This window comes from Salvia hispanica, chromosome 6 (genome assembly GCF_029641045.1).
Source record: "Salvia hispanica isolate PSC_SH4W2 chromosome 6, Shi_PSC_v1, whole genome shotgun sequence".
Classification (NCBI taxonomy): Eukaryota; Viridiplantae; Streptophyta; class Magnoliopsida; order Lamiales; family Lamiaceae; genus Salvia; species Salvia hispanica.
The window spans coordinates 39,295,221-39,319,204 of NC_142697.1; the positions used below are offsets into that span (position 1 = coordinate 39,295,221).

General features: G+C 43.3%; 6 protein-coding genes across 6 annotated transcripts; 1 reads left to right on the forward strand and 5 right to left on the reverse strand.

The window, feature by feature from the left end:
• Nucleotides 1–649: 649 nt before the first annotated feature.
• Nucleotides 650–2,352, reverse strand: LOC125206821 (berberine bridge enzyme-like D-2). The gene has a single exon (XM_048106044.2). The coding sequence runs from the start codon at nucleotides 2,270–2,272 to the stop codon at nucleotides 650–652; it is 1,623 nt and encodes a 540-aa protein (XP_047962001.2). The 5' UTR covers nucleotides 2,273–2,352.
• A 1,645-nt stretch (nucleotides 2,353–3,997) lies between these two features.
• IBR3 (acyl-CoA dehydrogenase-like protein) lies at nucleotides 3,998–9,197 on the forward strand. Its single transcript, XM_048104643.2, has 17 exons — nucleotides 3,998–4,316; nucleotides 4,940–5,074; nucleotides 5,215–5,355; nucleotides 5,455–5,586; nucleotides 5,686–5,871; nucleotides 5,976–6,053; nucleotides 6,171–6,290; nucleotides 6,543–6,641; nucleotides 6,754–6,871; nucleotides 6,982–7,244; nucleotides 7,350–7,544; nucleotides 7,729–7,871; nucleotides 7,966–8,050; nucleotides 8,121–8,330; nucleotides 8,408–8,560; nucleotides 8,652–8,756; nucleotides 8,828–9,197. Exons 1-17 carry the CDS (start codon nucleotides 4,182–4,184, stop codon nucleotides 9,017–9,019), a joined length of 2,490 nt encoding a protein of 829 aa, XP_047960600.2. The 5' UTR covers nucleotides 3,998–4,181; the 3' UTR covers nucleotides 9,020–9,197.
• LOC125205599 (pectinesterase-like) lies at nucleotides 9,194–11,174 on the reverse strand. The gene is made up of 2 exons (XM_048104644.2): nucleotides 10,031–11,174; nucleotides 9,194–9,936 (listed from the first exon to the last, which is right to left on the reverse strand). The coding sequence occupies exons 1-2, from the start codon at nucleotides 11,064–11,066 to the stop codon at nucleotides 9,251–9,253; spliced, it is 1,722 nt and encodes a 573-aa protein (XP_047960601.1). The 5' UTR covers nucleotides 11,067–11,174; the 3' UTR covers nucleotides 9,194–9,250.
• Nucleotides 11,175–12,859: 1,685 nt separating this feature from the next.
• LOC125203268 (pectinesterase-like) lies at nucleotides 12,860–15,678 on the reverse strand. The gene is made up of 2 exons (XM_048101579.2): nucleotides 14,592–15,678; nucleotides 12,860–13,715 (listed from the first exon to the last, which is right to left on the reverse strand). Exons 1-2 carry the CDS (start codon nucleotides 15,556–15,558, stop codon nucleotides 13,012–13,014), a joined length of 1,671 nt encoding a protein of 556 aa, XP_047957536.2. The 5' UTR covers nucleotides 15,559–15,678; the 3' UTR covers nucleotides 12,860–13,011.
• A 343-nt stretch (nucleotides 15,679–16,021) lies between these two features.
• Nucleotides 16,022–19,591, reverse strand: LOC125206823 (pectinesterase-like). The gene is made up of 2 exons (XM_048106045.2): nucleotides 18,495–19,591; nucleotides 16,022–16,768 (listed from the first exon to the last, which is right to left on the reverse strand). The coding sequence occupies exons 1-2, from the start codon at nucleotides 19,438–19,440 to the stop codon at nucleotides 16,062–16,064; spliced, it is 1,653 nt and encodes a 550-aa protein (XP_047962002.2). The 5' UTR covers nucleotides 19,441–19,591; the 3' UTR covers nucleotides 16,022–16,061.
• A 2,438-nt stretch (nucleotides 19,592–22,029) lies between these two features.
• LOC125208383 (pectinesterase-like) lies at nucleotides 22,030–23,964 on the reverse strand. Its single transcript, XM_048107988.2, has 2 exons — nucleotides 22,868–23,964; nucleotides 22,030–22,784 (listed from the first exon to the last, which is right to left on the reverse strand). The coding sequence occupies exons 1-2, from the start codon at nucleotides 23,883–23,885 to the stop codon at nucleotides 22,096–22,098; spliced, it is 1,707 nt and encodes a 568-aa protein (XP_047963945.2). The 5' UTR covers nucleotides 23,886–23,964; the 3' UTR covers nucleotides 22,030–22,095.
• Between the last annotated feature and the right edge of the window lie 20 nt (nucleotides 23,965–23,984).

The following is a 23,984-nucleotide window of genomic DNA, read 5'->3' on the forward strand; positions in this document are numbered from 1 at the left end:
GTATAAATTCAAGATCCCTTTATTATTTTCTGACATATTCCTTTTGTTAGAAGTTGAAATTCAGCCCATGTTAAGGTAGATGTCTCTACAAAATTTATGGTTTTTTTAGGAGTGGATTGCTACATTATGTTATTGAAATTTTTATTTTGTCGAAAATCAGAAAATGTATGTATGAGTAGATAATAGGAGTATTATACGTTTGGTATATTGAAAATTTAATATGACCAATTTTCAATGCTGATATTGTATCGAAATTGGATATACTGTTATACCAAAATGTGTGATAAGATTAGAAACACGTAGGAGGATTGACATCAAGACGTAGGCTAGAATATGCCACTAGATGTGAGCATCATCAAATCTATTGTGAAAAGTGATAAAAGGTATATATTTTCGAAATAATCGAAAATTTCTCCATTATTCGTCGTTGTCGTCATCGTCTTCTTCACTTTTGATGTGTATAATGTATATGAATGAAGTGATCACATCGTTGCAATGTCGTATGGAATAAAGGATATGATTCTAGCTAGGCAGCTCACTCTGACATGCATATGGAATATGATTCTGTTATCTAAATCCATTCATGATCATTGATTCAACACAACAAAACTCATCAAAACACTCACACTAAGTCCAATTTTCATTGTTTTTACATTTCTGCATCCAAAACTGACATTGGAGGAATCCCCTGCTGATTCCTAAAAACATTAAGAGGATCAATCTTTGTCTTGGCTCTCACAAGCCTATCATAGTTTTTCAAGAAGTACTTCTCTCCCCATGTTCTTGCAACCTCAACAGCATCCGTACTAGTACTGCTCAGCATGCCTTCAAAACCAAGGTCAAGATCCATGTAGTTGACATAGGCCGCCCTCGGCTCAGACGAAACGAAGGGTGTCATCGCGTTGTAGAAGCCCCTTATCCAAGCTATGTAATCTTGGCTCCTCCCATTATCAGCTTCATCCCATTCAACAAGATATTGGATTGTGAAAATGTTGCCTTTTCTATGAGGGAAAGCTATGGACTCATTGCTTATTTTGTGCATGGCTCCACCATAAGGGTCTAGAATCACATACCCCTTTGGCTCTTTTTTCAGAATCTTGATAGCAGATTTGATCCCATTCACCGGAATCGGATCCCTCACGTAGTCCGATTTGGCCTTGAAGTAGTTCTTGCCCTTTAAAAACCGATCTCTTAGACTCGAAATCGAGCTCCCCTTTTCGAGCCCTGAGAAGTAGAGAATGGACTCGATCCAGCTCATCTCCGTGCATTCACCCTCGACGATTTCCAATTCAGGAAATGTCTCATTCATGATCTTGAGAATTTCCTCTTTTGTGCCCAAGTAGAACCCTTTGAATGTAGCAGTGAGCCCTGAGGCTTTTGCCTCAGGGAGAGAGGCCCCCAGGAAGGACGACAGGTAAAACTTGTCGTCCAACCTTGGGGCCACATGCTGCCACCTGTTGACCAGGTCTAACATGCAACCTTCAGATCTTGCCCTATTCACAATAAAACCTGTTACGCGCTCCGGGACTTTAACGAGTCGGATTTTCCACGCGTACACAATGCCCCAGTTCCCTCCCCCGCCCCCACGGATGGCCCAGAACACGTCCTCCCCCATCCCAGCCCGGTCCAACACCCGCCCCTCCGCATCTATCAGGAGCGCGTCCACCACATTATCCGCGGCCAGGCCGTACCTCCGCGACAAAAGCCCGAACCCACCCCCTCCGACGTGGCCCCCTACCCCCACCGTGGGGCAGGACCCCGCGGGAAAACCGAGTGACAGACTCGACCTGGAAATAGCGTAATACGTCTGGCCCAGAGTCGCACCGCCTTCCACCCAAGCAACTTCCGCCTCCGAGTCCACGGACACGCCATCGAGATTCATCATATCGATCAAAACAAACATCCGGCCGTCCCCTGCCATATACGACGTGCCCTCGTAGCTATGGCCGCCGCTCCTCACTCTGATCTCCCATGACCCCAGCCGGCAGCACACGACGGCGGCCACCAGCTGCTGCCGGCTCTCCGGCATGATGATGACCGCCGGCTTGGGGGCCTCGGCCACTGCGAACCGGAGATTCTGAATGGAGAAATCGAGCAAGCTGAAGTAGGTAGTCGGATCGTTGCCGGAATTCGGGTAGAGAGAGAAGTTAAACACACTGTGATCAACCAAACATGATTGGAGAACTTCTACACTCTCATGACAGTAAGCATGAGCAAGAATCTGCATGAAAATGAACAGAGGAAACAGAATATTTGTCGATAGATTCTTCATTGTGTTTTAGAGGATGCTAATTATGCAGAAATGGAGAAAGTCTGCCGCTTTAAGGCAAAGATTAGAGAATCATTTGGCAATTAGAGGACAAAAGGATGGAGAGATCGATGGAGAAGGCCGGCATTGATTCAGACATGAACATAAACAGACAAAGAATATATAATTTGAGTCTACTTTTTAAAGGATTAATGAACTGAAACCAGACAAATGCATGGAAACAAGGCCGCCTTTGTTTCTTCGTATTCAATCTAGTTACTACTCCTACTATTTCACAGTGAAGAGATGGACACAAAACTCATGCCACCATTTTTATTGCTGTATCATAGTAGAATTTTCTTGAAGATAATTTATCAGTTTTCTGTTTAAACTTTTATGTTTCATATTTGCTTTTATGTTCAAAGTCACTAGTAAAGAATATTCAGCAGCAAGATTTATATTGTCGCATGGAGTGACAAGTCTTGCTCATAATATGAATGTGCAACCTCAATGGCGTAATTAATTTGGGCCTAATGCAAATTCTTAAATAGAAATATAGAATAAGAAAAATTAATTTTTTTAGAACAATTGTACATAATAAACTAATAGGGCTATAAATTTTGTTCTTAAAATAGATAATTTATTAGTTTTAAGTTAAAAAATTAAAACAAAATAAAAACTCATCCAAATACAAATACAATTTCACACACAAATTCTTAAGTCTTGAAAAAATTAAGTACTACTACTATTTTTTCCGGTTTAACCACAGGTATACCGAAAGGCGAAATCCGACTAATCTTGTTCAATCAGGTTTGCTGATTAAGGTTGAAAGTCTCCCAGCAAGTGGCGGGAATCCGTGACCTGAAGATCACCACAGCTCCGTCGTGTCAACTGCGCTACGATCCATCAATTACAAATTATAAGTATTTTAACAACACTAAATACACTGGATCCAAAACCACAAACCTAACGGTATCGTGGAATAATAAAATCATAGCAAATTCAACAATCAACAAAATAAAGCAAAACATACTTTAATAAAATAAGTTTGAAAAGGCCAAACACCAAGCTCTAATGTAATGAGACGAAAATGGTTTTTTTTTTTTCGTCGTCGTCGTCTAGCAAGACTCACTTTCATATCATGAAACATAATGATGGCAAAAAAGATTGCTGCGCATAATTAGTTACAGTATTTTCATAAGTACTTTGTAACAATATAAGAAAATATAAAGAGTGACTCATTTTCAGAATCAAATGATTGGATTGACCAATTTCATGAATTTTGGCGGGGTTTTTGTGTCAAATATTTCTTTTATTTCTTGTTATTGGTATAAGAATTGTTTCATGCTTATTGTCTATTTCTAATTTTAATAAAACACTAATAATTTACTTAATATTGCTGTATTTTCAATTTATTAAATTACTCCAATTTAATTAAATAAAACTTAATTATGATATGTTTCCAAATATATGGATTATATTACGTAAATTCATATTCTCATGAACCATAAACTCCTTTTACAACTTTAGTTTCCTTTTAAATGGACCTATGATTTATGTTTTCCTTAATAATTTCGAACAGAATTCTGACATTCTGGGAATTTTTGATACCTAGCTAAAAGTTCATTCAGAAAATATTGAGGAAACTTTTTAAAACCCACATCGATAAATGAAACTATGAAAGAAAAGGTTTTTAAATCCAAATCAAACGTGGTTAATCCTTATCCAGTTCTATTAATTTCGCCGTAGTTATGTAGAGTACTCCACTTAGGTATATACCATTGGCATTTCCGAACACAAATTAACTTTTTAGAAAACAAAAAAAAAATATTATAGTCCAGTTCTTGAAATTTATCGAAACCAATATTTAATTCCCACCTTTATAAAATTGATTATCAAGAAGTGCGATCTAGGGACTAACAGCTGCTGAAAAATGGCGACAAGGACGTCTGAACTAGTGGGTCGGGTCGACCCGGCTCAGAGCTTTGATGTTGATGCTGTGCTCCGTTATGCGATTGCGAATGTTGATGGGTTCCCTCGGAGTCCTTCAGAATTCACTGTTTCTCAGGTTTTTTTTTTACTTTCTTTATTTTTCAAAATTAGGAACTTGTTTCTACAGGAGTAGGAATTGATGAATTTTGATTCGTGGAAGAGTTGATTGTACAGGATTGAATTTGTGATCGGCTATAAAGTTTTAATCTTTTGCTTTTTTTGTTACGAAATAAAGTTGAAGTTGTGCTTGAATTAAGAGTTGATGATACTTTGTAGTTTCTGCATATTAGAGCACCGATTATTGTGGTTTTACTTCAAAAGTTGGGAATTGTTTGAGCTCAGCTGTAATTTAATGGTTGAATTGGCAGAAAGAGAAAGGTCTGTGCTTTGGACAAATTGAGATAGTTCACAAGAAAAGGATAGGGGGGATTTATCAAATTTTTATATTCTCTATTCTTCATGTTTTAAGCTAATAAAAGTGGGAAAATAGTTTTTGGCATAGTAGTCTTTGGTCTCTGTTATGGTTGTGTACATATATAATAATATAAAACCCAAAAGATTAATCCATATAAATAATTTTTGCATTGGAAAGTTGATATGCATAATTGTTTGATGAGGTGAAATGGTTTTATATGTGAATTATTTGTATGCAGAGCTTATTTTGAGTGTACTGATTTCTGCTTTGTATTTCGAGTTCAGTTTGGCCATGGTCAGTCCAATCCTACATTCCTCCTGGAAGTTCACAGCGGAAATTTGAAGAAAAAATATGTGTTGAGAAAGAAACCCCCGGGAAAATTGCTTGAATCTGCACATGCTGTTGAAAGAGAGTTTCAGGTTCTTTTCCTTTTCTCCTCTCTCCATTACAGATTGGAATAAGTATTCTAACACCTGGGAAGATGTTGCTTGCCTCAAATATTTTTAAGTGTTTCCTTCCGGCTCTTCTTAATTTAAAGTGTAATTTTTGAACACTGCAGGTGCTACATGCCTTAGGTACTCACACGTTGGTTCCGGTGCCTAAAGTTTTCTGCTTGTGTACTGACCCCAGTGTTATTGGGACAACATTTTACATTATGGAGTATCTGGAAGGACGTATATTTATCGAGCCCATGCTCCCAGTATGATCTTAACACCTCCTGATACCTTCATTCTAGTTATCTTGTAAACTAAGGCAATCTTGTAAGGAAAATCTAATTATCTTGTTACTCATTGTTTAGAACGTAGAACCTACGCAAAGGCGTGCCATATATTATGCTACTGCTAAAGCTTTGGCCTCCCTTCATTCTACTGATGTTGATGCCATCGGTCTGCAAAGCTATGGGAAACCAAAAAATTACTGTAAACGACAGGTAAGCAATTTGTTTCTCCCTAGCAGATGTTCACTCAGCTAGGCAATTACTATTGTCAAATTTGTTGATGACTTTTGTGTGCCGTTTGAACTTTCTTAGGTCGAGAGATGGTCCAGACAGTATCTTGTTTCTACTGGTGCGGGAAAGTCCAACAGAAATCCCAGGATGTTAGAACTCTCTGATTGGTTGTCGCAGCATATTCCTCCTGAAGATTCTTCAGGGGCAGCTGCCGGTTTAGTCCATGGCGACTTTCGCATTGACAATCTTGTCTTCCATCCGACCGAAGTAAGTATTTTACTTATTTTTTTTTTTACATGCTTGATTCTCAATATGATTCAAAGGCCAGTTTTTTCTTGAATCAATTAGATCATTTTGCTCCATTATATCAGGATAGAGTGATCGGTATCCTTGACTGGGAACTATCAACCCTAGGAAATCAAATGTGCGATGTTGCATACAGCTGCTTGGTAATCATTTCTATTGCATCCCTTATGAGTTATGGCTCTATTGTGTGTCTGATATTCGACCTGTATAATTTCACTTGTGCACTGTTATACTGCTCAATTTCTTCTTTGCCATGTCAGCATTACGTCTTGGATATTTCTTTGGACAAAGTAGAAAATAATGGTGGTCTTGAATTTACTGGAATACCGGAAGGAGTTCCTACACTAGCAGAGTATCTGGCGGAATATTGTGCTGTTGCTGTAAGGACTACTTGATGATCTCTGAATTTATGCAGTCCTTAGCCAAACCTTGTTTTATACAGCTGAAAATAAATAGATCGGGTATATTATTGGTATTCTAAATAATTTTTAGTGATGGGATAAAAGAATCAAACAAGAAAACTGTCAGCACTTAAGAGTTTCAATTATTAATTTCCTCGATCTCATTGTTGTGACTGTACAAACACTGGATTTCATGGGAGCTCTTAACTCTGGTTGTTGATGGCAACTCAGGGGAAACCATGGCCTGCCTCTCAATGGAAGTTCTACTTCGCCTTTTCTATGTTTCGTGGAGCATCTATCTATGCCGGAGTACATGCTCGATGGATCATGGTATTGGCTATTGAACTAATGTGCTAGATGGCTTGCTTGCCCATTTGGATGTTTTACGTATAGGAGCTTAGTAGTGAATAGAGATATATATTTCATAACATGCCTTTTGTAGGGAAATGCTTCAGGAGGAGAGCGTGCCCGCCGTGCTGGACAGAAGGCGGATGCTATGATCGAGATTGCTTGGGCATTTATTCAGAGGGAATCTGTTCTTCCCATGCATCCTCCACAGGGTAACCTCGATTTCTGACGTAATCTGATTTCCATATTCCTTATGAATGGTGCTATCTGAGTTTCTTACTCCCGATATATTCAAGTTGCTGCTTTGATTTCCATATTTCAGAGTTAATTCCCCGAGAACACACACAACCACTTGGAAAAGATAGCGGAGATAGCCTCTATTTAAGTGGTGGTAAATTTGTTCCAAATCAAAAGGTTCAGGAATTGAGAAACAGATTGATCAGGTTCATCGAGGATCGCATATATCCAATGGAAAATGAGTTCTATAAACTTGCTGCTTCGAGCATGCGTTGGTCTGTTCACCCCGAAGAGGAGAGGCTAAAGGAGCTAGCAAAGAAAGAAGGCCTATGGAACTTATTCATTCCTGTATGTGCAGCTACTTCAGTTTACTTCTCATTTCATTTGCGATCGTAGTAAAAATAATATGTTAAGCTCTATTCCTGAAAATAATATATCCTTGTTTATATGCAGTTTGATAGTGCTGCTAGGGTTAAGAAAGTTGTTTCTGGCCAAGGAAAAGATGGTCTGATTGACAACACGTTTGATAAAATACTCGGTCCTGGTCTGTCAAACCTCGAGTATGGATACCTTTGTGAGATCATGGGCCGTTCTGTGTGGGCTCCACAGGTGTTTAATTGTGGTGCACCGGATACGGGAAATATGGAGGTTAGAAAAGCAACAAGAAGATATTTCTTCAGTCTCTCACTCTCTCTGTTTTCCGTAATTGCAAAACCATTATTGTTAACGATAAGATATCGGTTCTACTTGAGACGCCCGATTAATTGTGCTTAACCGTGTTGTATTGCATTATATGATGATCCCTTATTTGTGTCTTCTGCATTTCTTGTAGGTATTAATGCGCTACGGAGATGCTGAACAGATACGCCAGTGGCTCGTTCCCTTGCTTGAAGGCAAAATCCGATCTGGATTTGCAATGACCGAGCCACAAGTGGCATCTTCCGATGCTACTAATATAGAGTGTTCCATCTTGAGGTACACCGGTTCAACATTACTATGTCCTCTGATCTTTGAATGGGATATATTCATGCCGTGTTTATGCGATTCTCATAAAAATTAATATGGTTAGGCAAGGAGATTCATACATTATAAACGGTCGAAAGTGGTGGACGAGCGGAGCCATGGATCCTAGGTGCAAAGTTCTAATTGTCATGGTTAGATTTGCTATCTCATATGCTTCAAGATTATGTTTCAAAATCTATATTCTAACTCAAAAAAATGTAGGGAAAGACTGATTTTGCAGCCCCCAAGCATAAACAGCAATCCATGATCTTGGTCGACATCGATACTCCCGGTGTAAACATAAAGAGGCCATTGACGGTGTTTGGCTTTGATGATGCGCCTCATGGACATGCGGAGATATCATTCGAAAATGTACGAGTACCAGCCAAGAATATCCTTCTCGGTGAGGGTCGTGGATTTGAAATCGCACAGGTGAGATTTCATTCCGTTTCGTGTTTTCACGAGTTTCTTGAATGCTGCTCCTCACTTTTTCTCCCGCTCTACACCAGGGTAGGCTAGGCCCCGGCAGGTTACACCATTGCATGAGGCTGATTGGCGCTGCTGAGCGCGGCATGCAGTTAATGGTTCAACGAGCAATCAGCAGGCGCGCGTTCGACAAGTTGATCGCTGAGCACGGCTCTTTCCTTTCGGATGTCGCAAAGGTTTGTTTATTTGTGCACTTGGGTTCTTTTAGCACCCCTCGTTCCGATTTTAGCTTTCCCAAACTAACATCGAGCTTCTCTTGCGCTGCAGTGCCGGGTGGACCTTGAGAGGACTAGATTGCTGGTTCTGGAGGCTGCAGATGAGCTCGACCGCGTTGGGAACAAGAAGGCGCGTGGAACCATCGCCATGGCCAAGGTACGCATTAATTAGCCTCAAAGTTCGAGTTGTGAAACTTGCACGTTGCCTAACGCTAATCGCTGCATCAGGTAGCTGCTCCGAACATGGCGCTGAAAGTGCTGGACAGGGCGATGCAAGTGCACGGTGCAGCGGGTTTATCGGGCGACACTGTCCTGGCTCACCTTTGGGCAACCGCACGAACCTTACGGATTGCAGATGGTCCCGATGAAGTCCATCTGGAAACTATTGCCAAACTAGAGCTTCGAAGAGCTAAGCTTTGAACACATTCTCCTATTTTCCTTCTATAAGATAATAATGTTGTACAACTACGCTTATATACCGCGATAGAATAAAATGTTGTTGTAACATTCAAAAAAGGATTTCATGTTGTAATATTGATTTCAAAAAAAAAATGAAAAATCAGACAATAGTCCTAATCTAGAAAGTATTGTAAAGAAATGATGTGGAAGTGCATATAATTATAATCAATCTGAACTAAATAGGAGTATTAATTAATTAGGATTATAGGGAGCTCCGGATGCCTTGATCCAAGAGTCGTCGCCGAAGGCTTTTGCACCCGTCCAGCTTTGGATTTGCTGACCGTTCAAGGTTTGGATCCCCTTCCACTTGACCCGCTTGGCCACATTCGACCCGGGCCCTTTGTTCCCATACTCGACGTAGAAGCAGGTGTCGATGCCTATGTCTTCGATCCACTTGGCCCAGCCCGTCTCGTTGATGAAGCCGTCGATTTGGGAATTCATGATGATTGTCCTTGCCAGCTTCTTCCATGGCCGCCCCAGGAACGCCTGCACCGGCGGTTTCACCTGCAGCAGCCCCGGTTCCGCTATGAACTTGCTGTTCTGGATTATGACCGCTGTGCCGCTCTTGGGGTCGGAGCGGCCGTGGGCGACGGCCACGCACTCTTGGCCCGGGATAGGCTTGCGCGTGATGAAAGTGCAGTCTTGGTAGAGGGCCAGACCGCTGCCGAAGATGTAGTCGATGGTGCCGCTGATGATGCAGTTGCGGAAGTATTGGCGGTGGACGTCAGCGCAGAGGGTGTCCTGGTAGCCATCCATTCGGACGTTGTAGAGCACGGCTCGGTCTCCGGAGAGTCGCACTGCGAGGGCCTGTAGGCCTTCCGGCCCCGCTGTGTTCTCCACTGTGAGGTCCTTGGCCACGAAATCATCTCCGTTCACCGCTACAACACCAAAATCACATGCTAATTTCGAGAATATGCAGGTATGATATTCGATGAGAGTTTAATAGATTTGAAAGGTCCTACTCAGACTTACCAAGCGTGGCGGTGGCGTAACTCTGAACACCGCCTTTGACGCTCTTTTGTCCGGTGATTTTGGTGGAGGGGCCACCGCCGATGAGCACAAGTTTGTCAAGCCCCCACGGAATGTCGACGTTCTCTGCGTAGACTCCCGGCTTTATGAGTATGACTAAGAACGCACCATTATCCCCTTTCTTCTTAGTATGAGCAGGAATAGTCTTGGCTATCGATTGCACCGCATCGGTGATGCTTTTGAACTTCCCGCTCCCGTCTTTCGCCACCACTATCGTCGGCTTCGTCTGAAACGCCGTCGCTTGAAGCAACCGCCTAGTCACGAAAGCATCCCCTTCCGATTCCGCCTCCTCCGCCATCAGCTTTCGGGAATTTCCCGTGGTGGCACCGTCGCTGTCCCCGCCGCCGAGGAGATCTCCCAGCTGCAATGTTTCAAGAAACTCGGATATATCTGTGACCATAGCTAGTCCATTGCTAGATAGCTCCCTCGCAGTCTTGAGCAAATTCTTCATCTTCTCCCCTGTTTCTCCTTTGGTGTTCTGGAAGCCGTCAATGCACGTCTCCTGGTCCGTGATCACGGCGCTCATCCACGACCGCAGATCCGCCACGAACGCCTTCATGTTAGACCCGTCGAAGCTGCTGATCTTGTCCACCGCCCGCTCCAAGTCCCACACCGCCTTCTCCAGCACCTCCCGGCACACTTCGTAGGCGCCCTTCGTCATGGGGTCGGTGGCGGCCTCTTTAAGAATGCTCGACTCGCTGAGCGCGTGCCCGACTTTCTTGATGGCCACGTCGATGGCTGCCTCGATCAGCTTCTTGGGGTCGGTCGTGTTCACCCCTTCCAGGCTGGCGTGGCACGTTTCCTGGAAACGTGTCGGGGCGCAGATGGAGTCCACGGCCTTGGTCGTGGACTCCACCTCCGGATGAGCCTCCTCGCTGCTGCCTCGGGTCGTCAGCACAACCGCCACGATGGCTCCCACCAGCAGAACGGAGGCCACGGCTGCGATTATGACCTTCTTCTTGGATGATGGATCCCCCATTTTTTTTTTATCACTTGCTTTTGTTTTTGTTTTTTGTTTTTTTTTTTAATTTACTAATGTACTATCTTTGGAATTTTCGCAGTGATTGAATTATTTCATTGTCTTGGGGGACTCTTGTTGATGCAACTTTTGAACTGTGAGGGCTGATTAAATTACATATTTGAAATTTATTGGTATGTAATTTGAGGTTTTGGATTGAGTTTCCAATTTAAGTAAATAAAAGTTAGAGATATTCCACGTTTTAGTAATCGGAAATAATGGTGATTCATGCATGCAAATAATAGGGGGCCTAGATATTTTCTTGATACTTGCGGTAATATTGTTAGTCATGTAATGGAAGATATGGATGTATCATCATGAGATGGTAATGAGATGAAATTAATAAAGAAAATCGAAATTGAAATAAATTTAATTATATAGACAACCCAGCAATATTTTGTAGTATATAATAAATCTTATACGCATACCTCTTGGTGTCTCGTTTTGTGCACGAATACACATTTCTATAAAGTAACAATAATAGTCATTCACGAATAATGACCACATCCGACATACAAGAATCTAGCATGATAAAAATCTACACATTCTACTATCAAAAAGTGCATAATTAATATAACATGCTTGAAGTTACTTCTACAATTTAATATAAATTGAGAAATAATATTTTTAAGACCTTATACTTAAATTTAATGATATAGCACATAATTGTCATCATTTATCTAACTCAACCTTTTATAATAGATTTTCCATATTTCTCTAGGTTATTTAATTTGTTTTTTTTTTCTAAAGAAGGTTGTAGTCCTTTACATTAAATTATAAATGTCTAACAAATCTTTAAAAAAAACACCAATAACATATGATAGGAGCAGTTTAACAATCTCTCTAGTTGGAAATTGAAATAAAAGAAAATCTGCATGTAAACTAAGACTATCTTAGTCAAGTACCTGATTATTTCCTTCGGTATGTATTTGATGTTGTACTCTTAGTCTAGTTGCATCATTTGATGTATCGCGTGGATTAAGTCTCTTCATAGATGTCGCGCATTAACTCCCTTTGTAGTTATATTAATTGAAGACATGGAGTTAGACTCGAGCTCCACTCTGTGGTAATTCTCTCCCCAAGCGACTCTAAGCCTAGTTAGAATTCCCCAAAGCTTCGCCCTTTCAATGCTGCAAAGTCTTCACTTAATCAAATCATGTAATCCACTTACCAAGGCACAGGACACTGCCAGCACCTGTCCTCCCCAGATCTTTGTTCCAACTGCCATCACTATTAATTTTAAATTCACCCTTCAGTTGGCCTCTCTCTATGTAAGAATGTTTCAATCTTACGGGGTTGAATAATACTATTAAACAACACCACTAGCTCCCATATCAGCGCACCGTACGTTCTTCGTTCCTTCACCTCTAAAATCTTTCAACAAAGTGATGAAAATATTGACAGCCACCTTAAGTTTTTAACTACCTTTGCTTGTGATTAAATATCTTAGGTCGTTAATTTGATTTTAAACCAAGTGAAAGATCTTCTGGAACCGATGATCCAACATTCTTATTAGGATTATAACAGAGGGACTTGCTTGTTCTATAAATAGTACTATTTGCTTGAAAACAAACAAATTTATATGACAAATATAATACATAGCCTATTTTTAAAGTATAATATTCTAACAGTTTGACCATTCAAATTCTTAAAAGATATCCTTGATAGGAGAAGATATGATCGATAAACCAATGCGCATTCTCGGATATGGTGGCATTTATTGCAAAAATCTTATAAATGACATAAAGCCAGTGTAATATAAGCATATGCTCTTTTTATTTTTGTCAAACTTTAATACACATAAACCTTAACAAAATCAAAAAGTCATATATATACTGATCTCTTTGATCAATCATCACGAAATTCAAAATGAATCTAAAAAATTAATTTGCACGTTTTATTGATCTCATGGCGCTCTGGGCAACAACGTGGGGACGTATGGAACTCCGGACGCCTTAATCCACGTGTCATTTCCGTACACAACCCCACCGGTCCAACTCTTCACCTGCGCCGCCGTCGCCTTCCGGATCCCCTTCCACGTGACCCGGCCCGAGGTATCCGCCCCGGCCCCGCGGTTCCCGTACTCGACATAGTAGCACGTGTCGAGCCCGATGTCCTCGATCCACCGGGCCCACCCCGTCCTGTTGATGAAGCCCCCGATCTCCGACTGCATGATGATCGTCCTCGACAGCTCCTTCCACGGCCGCCCGAGGTACGCCGGCACCGGCGGCTTCGCGGCGAGGACGGCCGGCTCGGCGGTGAACCGGCTGTTCTGGATTATGATGGCGGTGTTGCTCTTGGGGTCGGAGCGGCCCTGGGCGGTCACCATGCAGCCCTGCTTGGGGCCGGGCTTGCGGGTGATGAAGGTGCAGTTCTGGAAGAGGGAGAGGCTGTTGCCGAAGACGAAGTCGATGGTGCCGGAGATGGTGCAGTTGCGGTAGTACTGTCGGTGGGTGTCCGCGTTGAGGGTGTCTTGGTACCCGTCCATGCGGACGTTGTAGAGGATTGCGCGGTCGCCGGATACGCGGACGGCCACCGCTTGGTGCCCGTCCGGCCCCGCCGTGTTCTCCACGGCCAGGTTCTTGCCCAAGAAATCCTCGCCGCTCACGACTATAAACACCAACTCAATATTAACAACAAATTTTGTATCCATAAATAACTGAGAATTGTACTACTCCCTCCGTCCACCATTTAAAGAGCCATTTTTACTCGAGTTTTAAGAAATTGTTTGACTTTATGAAAAGAAAAGGGAGAAAATGAGTGGAATGTGAGAACAATTTAAAGTACTCCCTCCGTTCCATAGTAATAGAGTCAATACATTTTTCCACACCTACTTTACTCTATCTTACTTTATTTTCTCAACATCTCTACACCTTTTTAAATTTCCACTTTACACTCCCTTTTACTTAACTCACCTAACACAATTTTTCTTAATCTCCGTGCCAAAACGAAATGCGTCCATTACTATGGAACGGATGGAGTTTTAGTTTTATATTGGATTGTGAATGTAAAAAGTTGGTGGGATGTGGAGTACACGTACTAAAAGTTGGATAAAGTAAAGGGTTCTATAAATCGTGGACAAACCAAAATGACAAAAGGGTTCTTTAAATCGTGGACGTAGGGAGATGACCCCTTCCTTGGACGACACGAGAATTTATGTAATTTTATTTTTTGTGTGGAGTGGAGAAAGTAAAGTAATAGAGAGGGAATAAAGTAGAGAGAAATGTGTTTTCATTTTTAGTAATGTGAGTTATTTTAGTTGAGATAAAAGGAAAGTGAGTCATAGTTAATGGAACAGAGGGAGTATTAAATTCTGATTTTACAAGTACTAAAACTTTTACAACTAAGCTAATAGCTACGAATATCAAAATCAATTTAGTTGGAGCATTCCTTTGGAATAAAATTGACCAAAATCCAAGGTTTTTCAGGTAAATTTAATTTTGGGCAATAAATAGTGTAGTAATTATTAATTGATGAGGTACTTACTAAGTGTAGCGGTGTAGTAGGTCTGAATACCGGCGGCAACGCTCTTATTCCCGGTGATTCTGGTGGCATTGATGCCGTCGCCGATGAGCACAATCTTGTTTAGCCCCTTGGGAATATCGACATTCTCATTGTACACCCCAGCCTTGATACGAATCACGATCTGCGAATCATTATTCCTCTTCGGCAACCAAGCAAGCGCCTCGTTGATCGTCGTAAAATTCCCGCTCCGGTCCTTCGCCACCACGACCGTCGAATTCACCGCCACCGCCTCCACCAGCCGCCGCTCCACAAAATCCCCCGCCGCCAGCTTCCGCCCCCCTCCGAGAAAATCCTCGAGCTGCATCGACCCGACGAAGTCGGCTATATCCGTCACCATCGCCAGCCCGTTGCTCGACAGCTCCATCGCAGTCCTGAGCAAATTCCTCATCTTCCGCCCCGTGTCTCCGGTGGTGTTCTCGAACGCGTCCACGCACGTCTCCTGATTCGTCACCACCGCGCTCAGCCACGTCCGCAGGTCGGCCACGTACTCCCCGACCGTATCCGCCTCGACGGCGTCGATCTGCTCCACGGATCGCTTCAAATCGTCGACGGCCTTCTCGAGGACGTCGCTGCACACGTCGAAGGCCTGCCTCGTCATGGGGTCTTCGGCGGCCTCCTTCATGAGGCTCGACTGGCGGAGGGCGTGGCTGACTCTCGCGACGGCGACGTTGATCGCCGTCTCGATCAGCTTCCTCGGGTCGGTGCTGTTGGCGCCCTCGAGGCTGGCGTGGCACGTGTCTTGGTATTGTGTGGTGGAGCAAATGGCAGCCACGGATTTGGAGGTGGATTCCACGTTGGGAGCGGCGGTGCTGACGTGGCCGCCTCCGTCTCCTTTGGTGGTGACTATGGCAACGATGACGGCGGCGACTAGGAGGATGGAGAGGCAGGCTGCGATAAGGCCCTTCCTTTTAGAGAGAGGGTCCCCCATTTTTATATATCTACGTAGGAGTATATGTTTTTTGATCACTGATTTAATTTTTTTGGAATTTTCTCAGTGATCAATTCATGGTGCTAGGGAACTCTCGCTCCCAATTTTTCAAGCCACTTTTGAACTGTGATGATGATTAAAAAAAAGTTTAGGAGGAATGTTTTGGAGATTTATAATAGCTGTTTGTGAGATTTGAGGTGGCTGTTTTTTTTCCTAATTTTAGTAAGAAAAAATTAAGCGATATTCCATGTTTTAGGGTTTTTTTTCTTCTTTTGAGAGGCCATGCACGTAAATTAAGGGCCCGCAGATATTTGCTTATATTGGATTTACTAGTCAATATTTTCTCTTCTGATTTTTATTCAATTTATTTAGGTGAATTCTTACGAGATACCACATTTTTCCACAAAACTATATACACTGATTTCTCCGCTGAAGAAAAGATACAAAAGACTTACTTAGTTAATCAAAACTAAAAAATGCAACTCATATAGATTAAAATTAAATCAATTTCCTTTAACTTGCATCATCGTAGGAACGTACGGAACACCGGAATCCCTAATCCAATCATCGCCGCCGTATACAACTCCGCCGGTCCAGCTATTAATCTGCTCCCCCTTCAAACTATGAATCCCCTTCCACGTCACTCGGCCCGTCGTATTAGCCCCGGGCCCCCGGTTTTCGTACTCCACGTAGAAGCACGTGTCTAGCCCGAACGTCCCGATCCACGTGGCCCACCCCTTCGGCTCGATAAACTCCCCGATTTCGGACTCCATGATGATGGTCCTCGACAGCTTCTTCCACGGCCGCCCGAGGTAAGACGCGATCCTCGGCCTCACGGCAAGGAAGGCCGGTTCGGCCGTGAACCGGCTGTTCTGGATTATGAAGGCGTCGTTGCTTTTGTGGTCGGACCGGCCCTGGGCCGTCACCACGCACTCCTGGCCCGGGCCGGGCTTGCGCGTGACGAACGTGCAGTCCTGGAAGAGTGCGAGGCCGTTCCCGAAGACGAAGTCGATGGTGCCGGTGACGGTGCAGTTGCTGTAGTACTGGCGGTGGGTGTCGGCGCAGAGGGTGTCCTGGTAGCCGTCCATGCGGACGTTGTGCAAGATGCAACGGTCGCCGGAGACGCGGACTGCGAGGGCTTGGTAGCCGTCGGGCCCCGCCGTGTTCTCCACGCCGAGGTCCTTGCCCAAGAAATCCTCCCCGCTTATAGCTGCAAGAGACCAAAATCAGTTTCGACTCGTCCTAATTTGCCATTTTCGTCCGTTTGTGAATAATTGTCTATTCGCTTTTCACCGTACTATTTTTTAGTAATGGACCCTAAATTCAACTTGTCTTATCACATTCACATTTTATTACTATTACTACCTCCGTCCCCAAAATTTTGACACAGTTTACCATTTCGGTCCGTCCCTAAAAGTTTGACACACTTTACTTTTTACCACATTTTTTGTAGTGGACCTCATATTCAACTAACTCATTCCTACTCACATTTTATTATAAAACTAATACTTTAAAAGTAGGACCCACATCCCACTAACTTTTTCAACAAACTTTCCATTACATTTCTTAAAACTCGTGCCGGGTCCAACCGTGTCAAAATTTGGGGGACGAAGGTAGTATAAACTTGTAGACTGATACTCCCTCCGTCCAGCAATAGGAGTCCCGTTTTTCCGTTTTGGGACGTCCGGGAATAGGAGTCCCGGTTCTATTTACCATATTTGGACAATCTAATTACCCCACCTATTCACTTAAATTTCAAAAATGCCATTAAAAAAACCCCAAATTATTCCCTAATTTCCACCCCCAACCCCAAATCTGTACTCTCATTTACGAGAATTCTCATTCTCTCTATCTCTCTCTCAGTCTCCCATTCTCTGTCGGGAATCCTAATCCCTCACCCGCTGCTGCCTCCACCGCCTCCACCACACGCTGCCTCCACCGCCTCCACCGCGCCGCTGCCATCGCCTCCTTATCTCCCGTCGCCTCCACCACGCCGCCTCTACCAAGGCGCCTCCACCGCGCCGCCTCCACTACCCCATATCAAACCCTAATCGGTCGTGTCCTCTCTCTACGAACCCTAATCCCCTTCCTATTCTTGAAATTAATTGTTGTGTTAAGTGTAATTAGGGTTTTTCGACTGGTTGTGTGTTTGATTTGGACTATGGTCCAAAACATTGTTGTATTGGATGGAGTATTAATTTCATAAAATTTTCTTCTTGAAAAATCTGTTCTCGTGGCCTCTCTGCGGTTTTTGATCTTTGATTTTAAGTTTTCGGTGCTAGATTTGATTCATTAATCTTGTCTATTGAAATCGATTCACATCGGGTTTGAATTAAAGTGTGGATTTTGCGGTGTGCATTGACTTGAGCTGGTTCTGTTCTTGGTGTTTAGCTGCAACTGTTCTTGATGTTTAAATCTTCATATTGTGACTGCAATTAGAGTGCTTTGTTTACTTTGATTATGAGAGTATATAATTTGGAATAAAAAACAGTGATAAAAAAAAATTAACATCAGGAAATTATTGTACTATAAAAGATGAATTTATAAATTAAACATTTTAAGTGGACCCAAAATTCAACTATCATACACCATTTATTACCCACTCCAACACTTTCTTAAAACCCGTGCCATGGAGAAATGGGGCTGCTATTATTGGACGGAGGGAGTATTATAAAAGTAGTACTACATGCATTCTAATAACTTTTGCATCTATTTTTTATTTTATTTTTTAAAATCTGTGCCGAATCAAATCAAGCTAATTAATGGCGGAGATTATGAGAAATAAGTTATGAAAAGTGGAAGTATATACTTTTATAAGACAAATTGAGTCATGGAGTATTCAGAAGGTTACCACGGACTGAATTATTAGAAATGACTTATAGAGAAAATAAAATTAATTTAGAATTTATGGTTTAGGGTTTCACTGAATAACTTACCGAGTGTGGCTGTATAGTAGGTTTGATGACCTCCGGCCACACTCCTCTTCCCGGTGAGTCTGGTGGCGCTCGGCCCGTCGCCCACGAACACGATCTTGTTGAGGCCTTCCGGAATTTCAACATTCTCACTATACACGCCGGCCTTGATATGAATCACGACGAACGAATCATTACTCCTCTTCGGCAACGAAGCTAACGCATCGTTGATGGTCTTGAAATCTCCACCGCCGTCCTTTGCCACAACGATACTCGGCTTCAACGACGCCGTATCAGCCAGCCGCCTCCCAACAAACACGCCGCCCTCCTTCACCACCATCTTCCTCCCGCCGCCGCCGACATACTCCGGCAAATCAGTCACCATCGCCAAGCCGTTACTCGACAGCTCCCTCGCCGTCTTAAGCAGCCTCTCCATCCTCTCCCCGGCGTCTCCCGTCGTGTTCCTAAACGCGTCGAGGCACGTCTCCTGGTTCGCCACGACGGCGCTCAGCCACGTCCGGATGTCGGAGACGTGCACCCTCGCCCGGGCCGCGTCCGCGAACGCGCCGCCGACCTTCCGGACAGAGCGGCGCAGGTCGCGGACGGCCCTCGCGAGCACGTCCCTGCAGACGGCGAAGGCTCCCTTCGTCGCGGGGTCCTTCGCCGCCTCCAGCAGGACGGCGGAGCTCGCGAGGACGGCGCGGACGTCGCCGACAGCGGCCGTGATCGCCGTCTCGATGAGCTTGCGATGGTCGGTGGTGTTGGCCTTGGAGAGGCTGTGCTGACACGTGGCCTTGTACCGGGTCGGGGAGCAGATGGCCTCCACTGCTTTCGAAGTGGAGACCACCTCCGACCTGGCACGGTTGTATGTGGTGGCGACGATCACGGAGATGATCGCCGCCACCAAGAGGACGGAGGCGACGGCTGCGATTATGACTTTCTTTATAGAGCCGGCGTCCGTGTCCCCCATTTTTTTTTTTTCTTTTTTCTAATTTTTTGTTTTGGTTTCTCTTCAGCGATATATGTGTGTGTGAGTTCTAAGGGGAAATTTTGCACTTGCAAAAACCCTTTTGAACTCTGATAGTGGTGAGATTTTTGGTTAGGAGAAGTGAGAGTTATAGTGTTAAAACTTAAAACTGTGTGAGATTTGGGGTTTGGTGATTTGGGTACTAAATTTAGTAGTAAGATTTTTAAGGAGGAATTATGGCTATTATTGGTTATCGGATTCGGAAACAATGGTGAGTCGTTCATGCAAATACGAGGTCCACATATCAATATCGTTAAATTGAAGTCTTTTATTAAAATTAGTAGTAAAATAATTCAATCGAATTATAACTGAGAAACTCTAAACTCACCGAGAAAATGAACAACATTTCGGCGAAGTTCTTTCAATGCGCCAAAACATCTATACAAAGTAGAGTGGGGTAAAGCAAGTAACATTATTTGTAGAGTGGATCAACCACAACTGTATAAATATACTGTAATACTATATAATTCAAAAATACACATTATATACACTACATTTAGGTCATTAAAAACCATAACTGTTTTACTAATTTAAAAATACACTTAAATATACATTGAACTTACACCATTATGTATATTAACCTTTAGAGCACTAGCAATGGAAGGGTCCTCCCATAGGGCCCTTCTTTTTTTATTATTTCCACATCATCAATTTTTGAGAGGGCCTATCTTCCCACAATGGAAGGGCCCTCCCATAAGGCCTTCCCATTTCCACATCATCATTTATTTTGTTTTAATTTTTTAGCACTTATATATTTAAAATATTATTAACTTAATTAAATTAAAATGTAAAAATATTATAGTACATGAAATAAATTTTAATTTATCTCAAATATGTGATAACTTATTAATTAACTAAATGAAAACCTAAATTAGCCCATCCCAAATATAGTCCATTCATTTAATAAAATTATTGGTCCATTCATTTATAGTCTATCTATTTAACAAATTTATGGGCCCACTAATTTATAGTTTAAATAATAAATTAGGGTTTTCCTCTCACAACCGCCGCTTTCTTCTTCTTCTCCCTCCCTCCTTCTTCTTCTTCCTTTATGTCTGTTGCAGGAAAAAAAAACAAAAAAAAAGAAAAAAAGATGAGGGCCGATCGTCGGCCCTCTCACCACAATGGAGGGCCGATCGACGCCCCATTTGGATCGGCCAAGGCCGATACATCGGCCCTTTTGGAGAGAGAAGGTGGAGCCGCCGGACGGCCCTTCCACCGCAATGGTGGGGCGATGAGGGCCGATGGGGAAGGCCCCTCCATCGGCCCTCCATTGCTAATGCTCTTATAGGACATTATACAAGTCGTTATAGATGTATATAAATTGTATTTTTTGTGCAATTTTTTATTTGATTATATGCAACTGAGATTTTGTTAGAATTCTTATAAATTTACCTTTAATTTGATGGAGTATAAGGTATGAAAAAAATAATTTAAATAATAGAGTTATATAAAATGTAAGTATTTTAAAACCTACAACATTATAGCAATGCATGGAGTTCATTATCTATGTTCGGTTCGACATTATTCAATTACGGTGGCGTTTGATTGCCATGACTAATAATCATGAGACTGTCCATCTAGGATTAAGTTGTGGGATTATTTTAGTTGGAGGGGGTAGGCTATGACTAATTATCATGAGACTATCCATCTAGGATTAAGTTGAGGGGGTCAATCTTATGAACCAAACATGATACATATTTAATCATGAGATTTAGTCTTGCCAACCGAACACCCCCTACCTCTACAATATCATTGATTATTTCATAAATACAAAAAGATTGTTTCTCTAATATTTACCGTTACTAAACTAATTAGTCTGGGCGGCCCATCATCCTAATCTAAAGGGTCTAGTTTGACCTTAATTTTGATACAAGAATTGACTTTATTTTAGCTCATACCAGGTTGCACAAGGCTAAAAAGTAAAAACACTCCTTTGGATGATAACTCAACTACTATTAATCTTGAACATTGGATTGGATTATCTAAATTTAAGGGGATTTTTGTCCAAACCCAGTGGATTATATAACAAACTAAAGTTAATCAATTTTTCTCTCATGAATTATTTCAAAAAAAATTAATTCTATACAATTCTCTCAATTTAATTTTTTTTCACAATAAATATATCAAAATAAATTAAAAATAATTTTTAAGAATTGTAATGATATTTTAATTGTATATGTTCACAAGTAAATTTTATAATACTATTATTATTACAGAACAATAGTACTTCATATAATTTCCCACAATATCATTATTTCACATGCATAATACTACCATTTTTATAATTACTTCATTTTTACAATATCATTCTTATCATTAAAACTTATATAAAGTGAGTGCTTTTATGATCCCATTTAATAACTTTTTCCGCTTTACGAATCAAACTTTAATCTTTTCGAACCTTCCCAAATTACCAGGCATAAATTACTAGTTTTGATTTAAAAATTATTCCTTGTTCTTTAATTAATAAATATATGTGGTAATTATACTTTGTTTGTTCGTTCATTTTGTGTTTGACATTCGAGTATATGAAATTAAATGAATACTCTTATATATATGAAAGTATTACTACAAGTGATCACACTCTCAAAACTTTCATAATGTTGAAACATAAGGGACTCCCGCCTTCTCAATCCAAGAGTCGTCGCCGTAGGCGGCGCCGCCGGTCCAGCTCTGAGCAATCTCCGGCGTAATTTTCTTAATACCCTTCCACTGGACCCGGCCCGACGTGTTCGATCCGGCCCCCCGGTTCTTGTACTCACCGTAGTAGCACGTGTCGATAGCGAATGTCCCGGACCACGGTGCCCAGCCCGTGGGGTCCACGAAGCCGCCGATGTCGGACGCCATGATGATCGTCCTCGACAGCTCCTTCCACGGCCTCCCTAGGTACACCTTCACGGCCTTCTCGGCCGACAGGAGCGCCTCCTCGGCCACGATGCTGCTGTTCTGGAGCACGAAGCCCCCGGGGCTGCGTGGGTCGATGCGCCCCTCCGCGGTCACCATGCACGCCTGGTTCGGCCCGGGCTTTCGCACGACGAAGGTGCACTTTTGGAAGATGGCGAGGGCGTCCCCGAAGACGAAGTCAACGGTTCCGGAGATGGTGCACCCGCTGTAGAACTGGCGGTATTTATGGGCGTAGAGGGTGTCTTGGTACCCGAGGATGTGCACGTTGTGGAACACGGCCATGTCACCGGACACGCGCAGCGCCACCGCTTGATGGCCTTCGTACCCGGCCGTGTTCTCGAACGTTATGTCCTTGGCCAGAAATTCGTCAGCGTTGATCACTGGCACAGGAAAATTTTCAAAATTATGACGCGGTCTTTAAATTTATGCTCAATTATGAATAATGATATCAAGATATACTGACCGACGGTGGCGGTGTGGTATGTCTTAACACCCGCGGCGAAGTTCAAGTTTCCGGTGATGACAGTCTTTCCGGGGCCGTCTCCGATAAACACGACCTTATTAACCTTCTTCGGGACGATGCACGTCTCCTTGTACACGCCGGCCTTAATATAAATCACGATGGTCGCGTTAGTGTTCTTCTTAGGCAAAGCTTCCAAAGCAGCGGAGATTGTCTTGTACTGGCCGCTTCCGTCCTGAGCCACCACCATCGTCGGCTTCAACGCCGCCGCCTGCAAAATCCTCCGCTCCGCGGAAGCAACGTCTTCTTCCTCCGCCATGAGCCTCCGCGCGCCGGCGCCGCCCAGGAAGCTCGAGAGCTGCGGCGATCCGATGATCGAGAAAAGGTCGGTCACCATAGCTAAGCCATTGCTCGACATCTCCTTGCCGGTTTTCAGCATAGCCTTCATCTTCTCGCCCGCGTCTCCGGTGGTGTTCTCGAACGCGTCGATGCACGTCTCCTGGTCGTCCCCGACGGCGGCGAGGCGCGTCCTCAGCTCGGCCACGAAGGCCTTCGCCTTGGCCGGGTTGAAGAAGGAGGTGAGCTTCTGCGACGAGGTCTTCAGATCGTCGACAGCGTTCTGAAGCACCTCGTCGCAGACCTCAAAGGCCCCCTTCATGGAAGGGTCGGTGGCGGCCTTCTTCAGCTCGGCGGTGCTCTTCAGCACCCCCGAGATGCTGCCCACCGCGGCGCCAAAGGCCGCCCCGACCAGCTCCTTGGGGTCGGAGGTCTTGGCGTCGGCGATGCTCTTCTCGCACGTCTCCTTGAAGTCCGTGGTGGAGCAAACCATCTTCACGGCTTTCGAGGCGACGACAGTTTCGTTTCCGCTTCCGCCTCCGCCTCCGCTGCCGCTCTGCTTGCTAGTGTCATGATTTTTTTGGCCGTGGTGATTGGTGAAAACGATTGCGGAGGCAATCGCGGCCGCCACCAAGAGCAAGGCGACGAGGACGCCGAGGCCGACGACTCTCTTGGAGAGTCCCATAAATAGTTTAATAAACTATTTATTTTCTATGTTTCTTTTTATTTTTCCAGAGCTCGGTACCACTTTTGTTAGTATAGTATCCGAGCTCTGAATAGATGT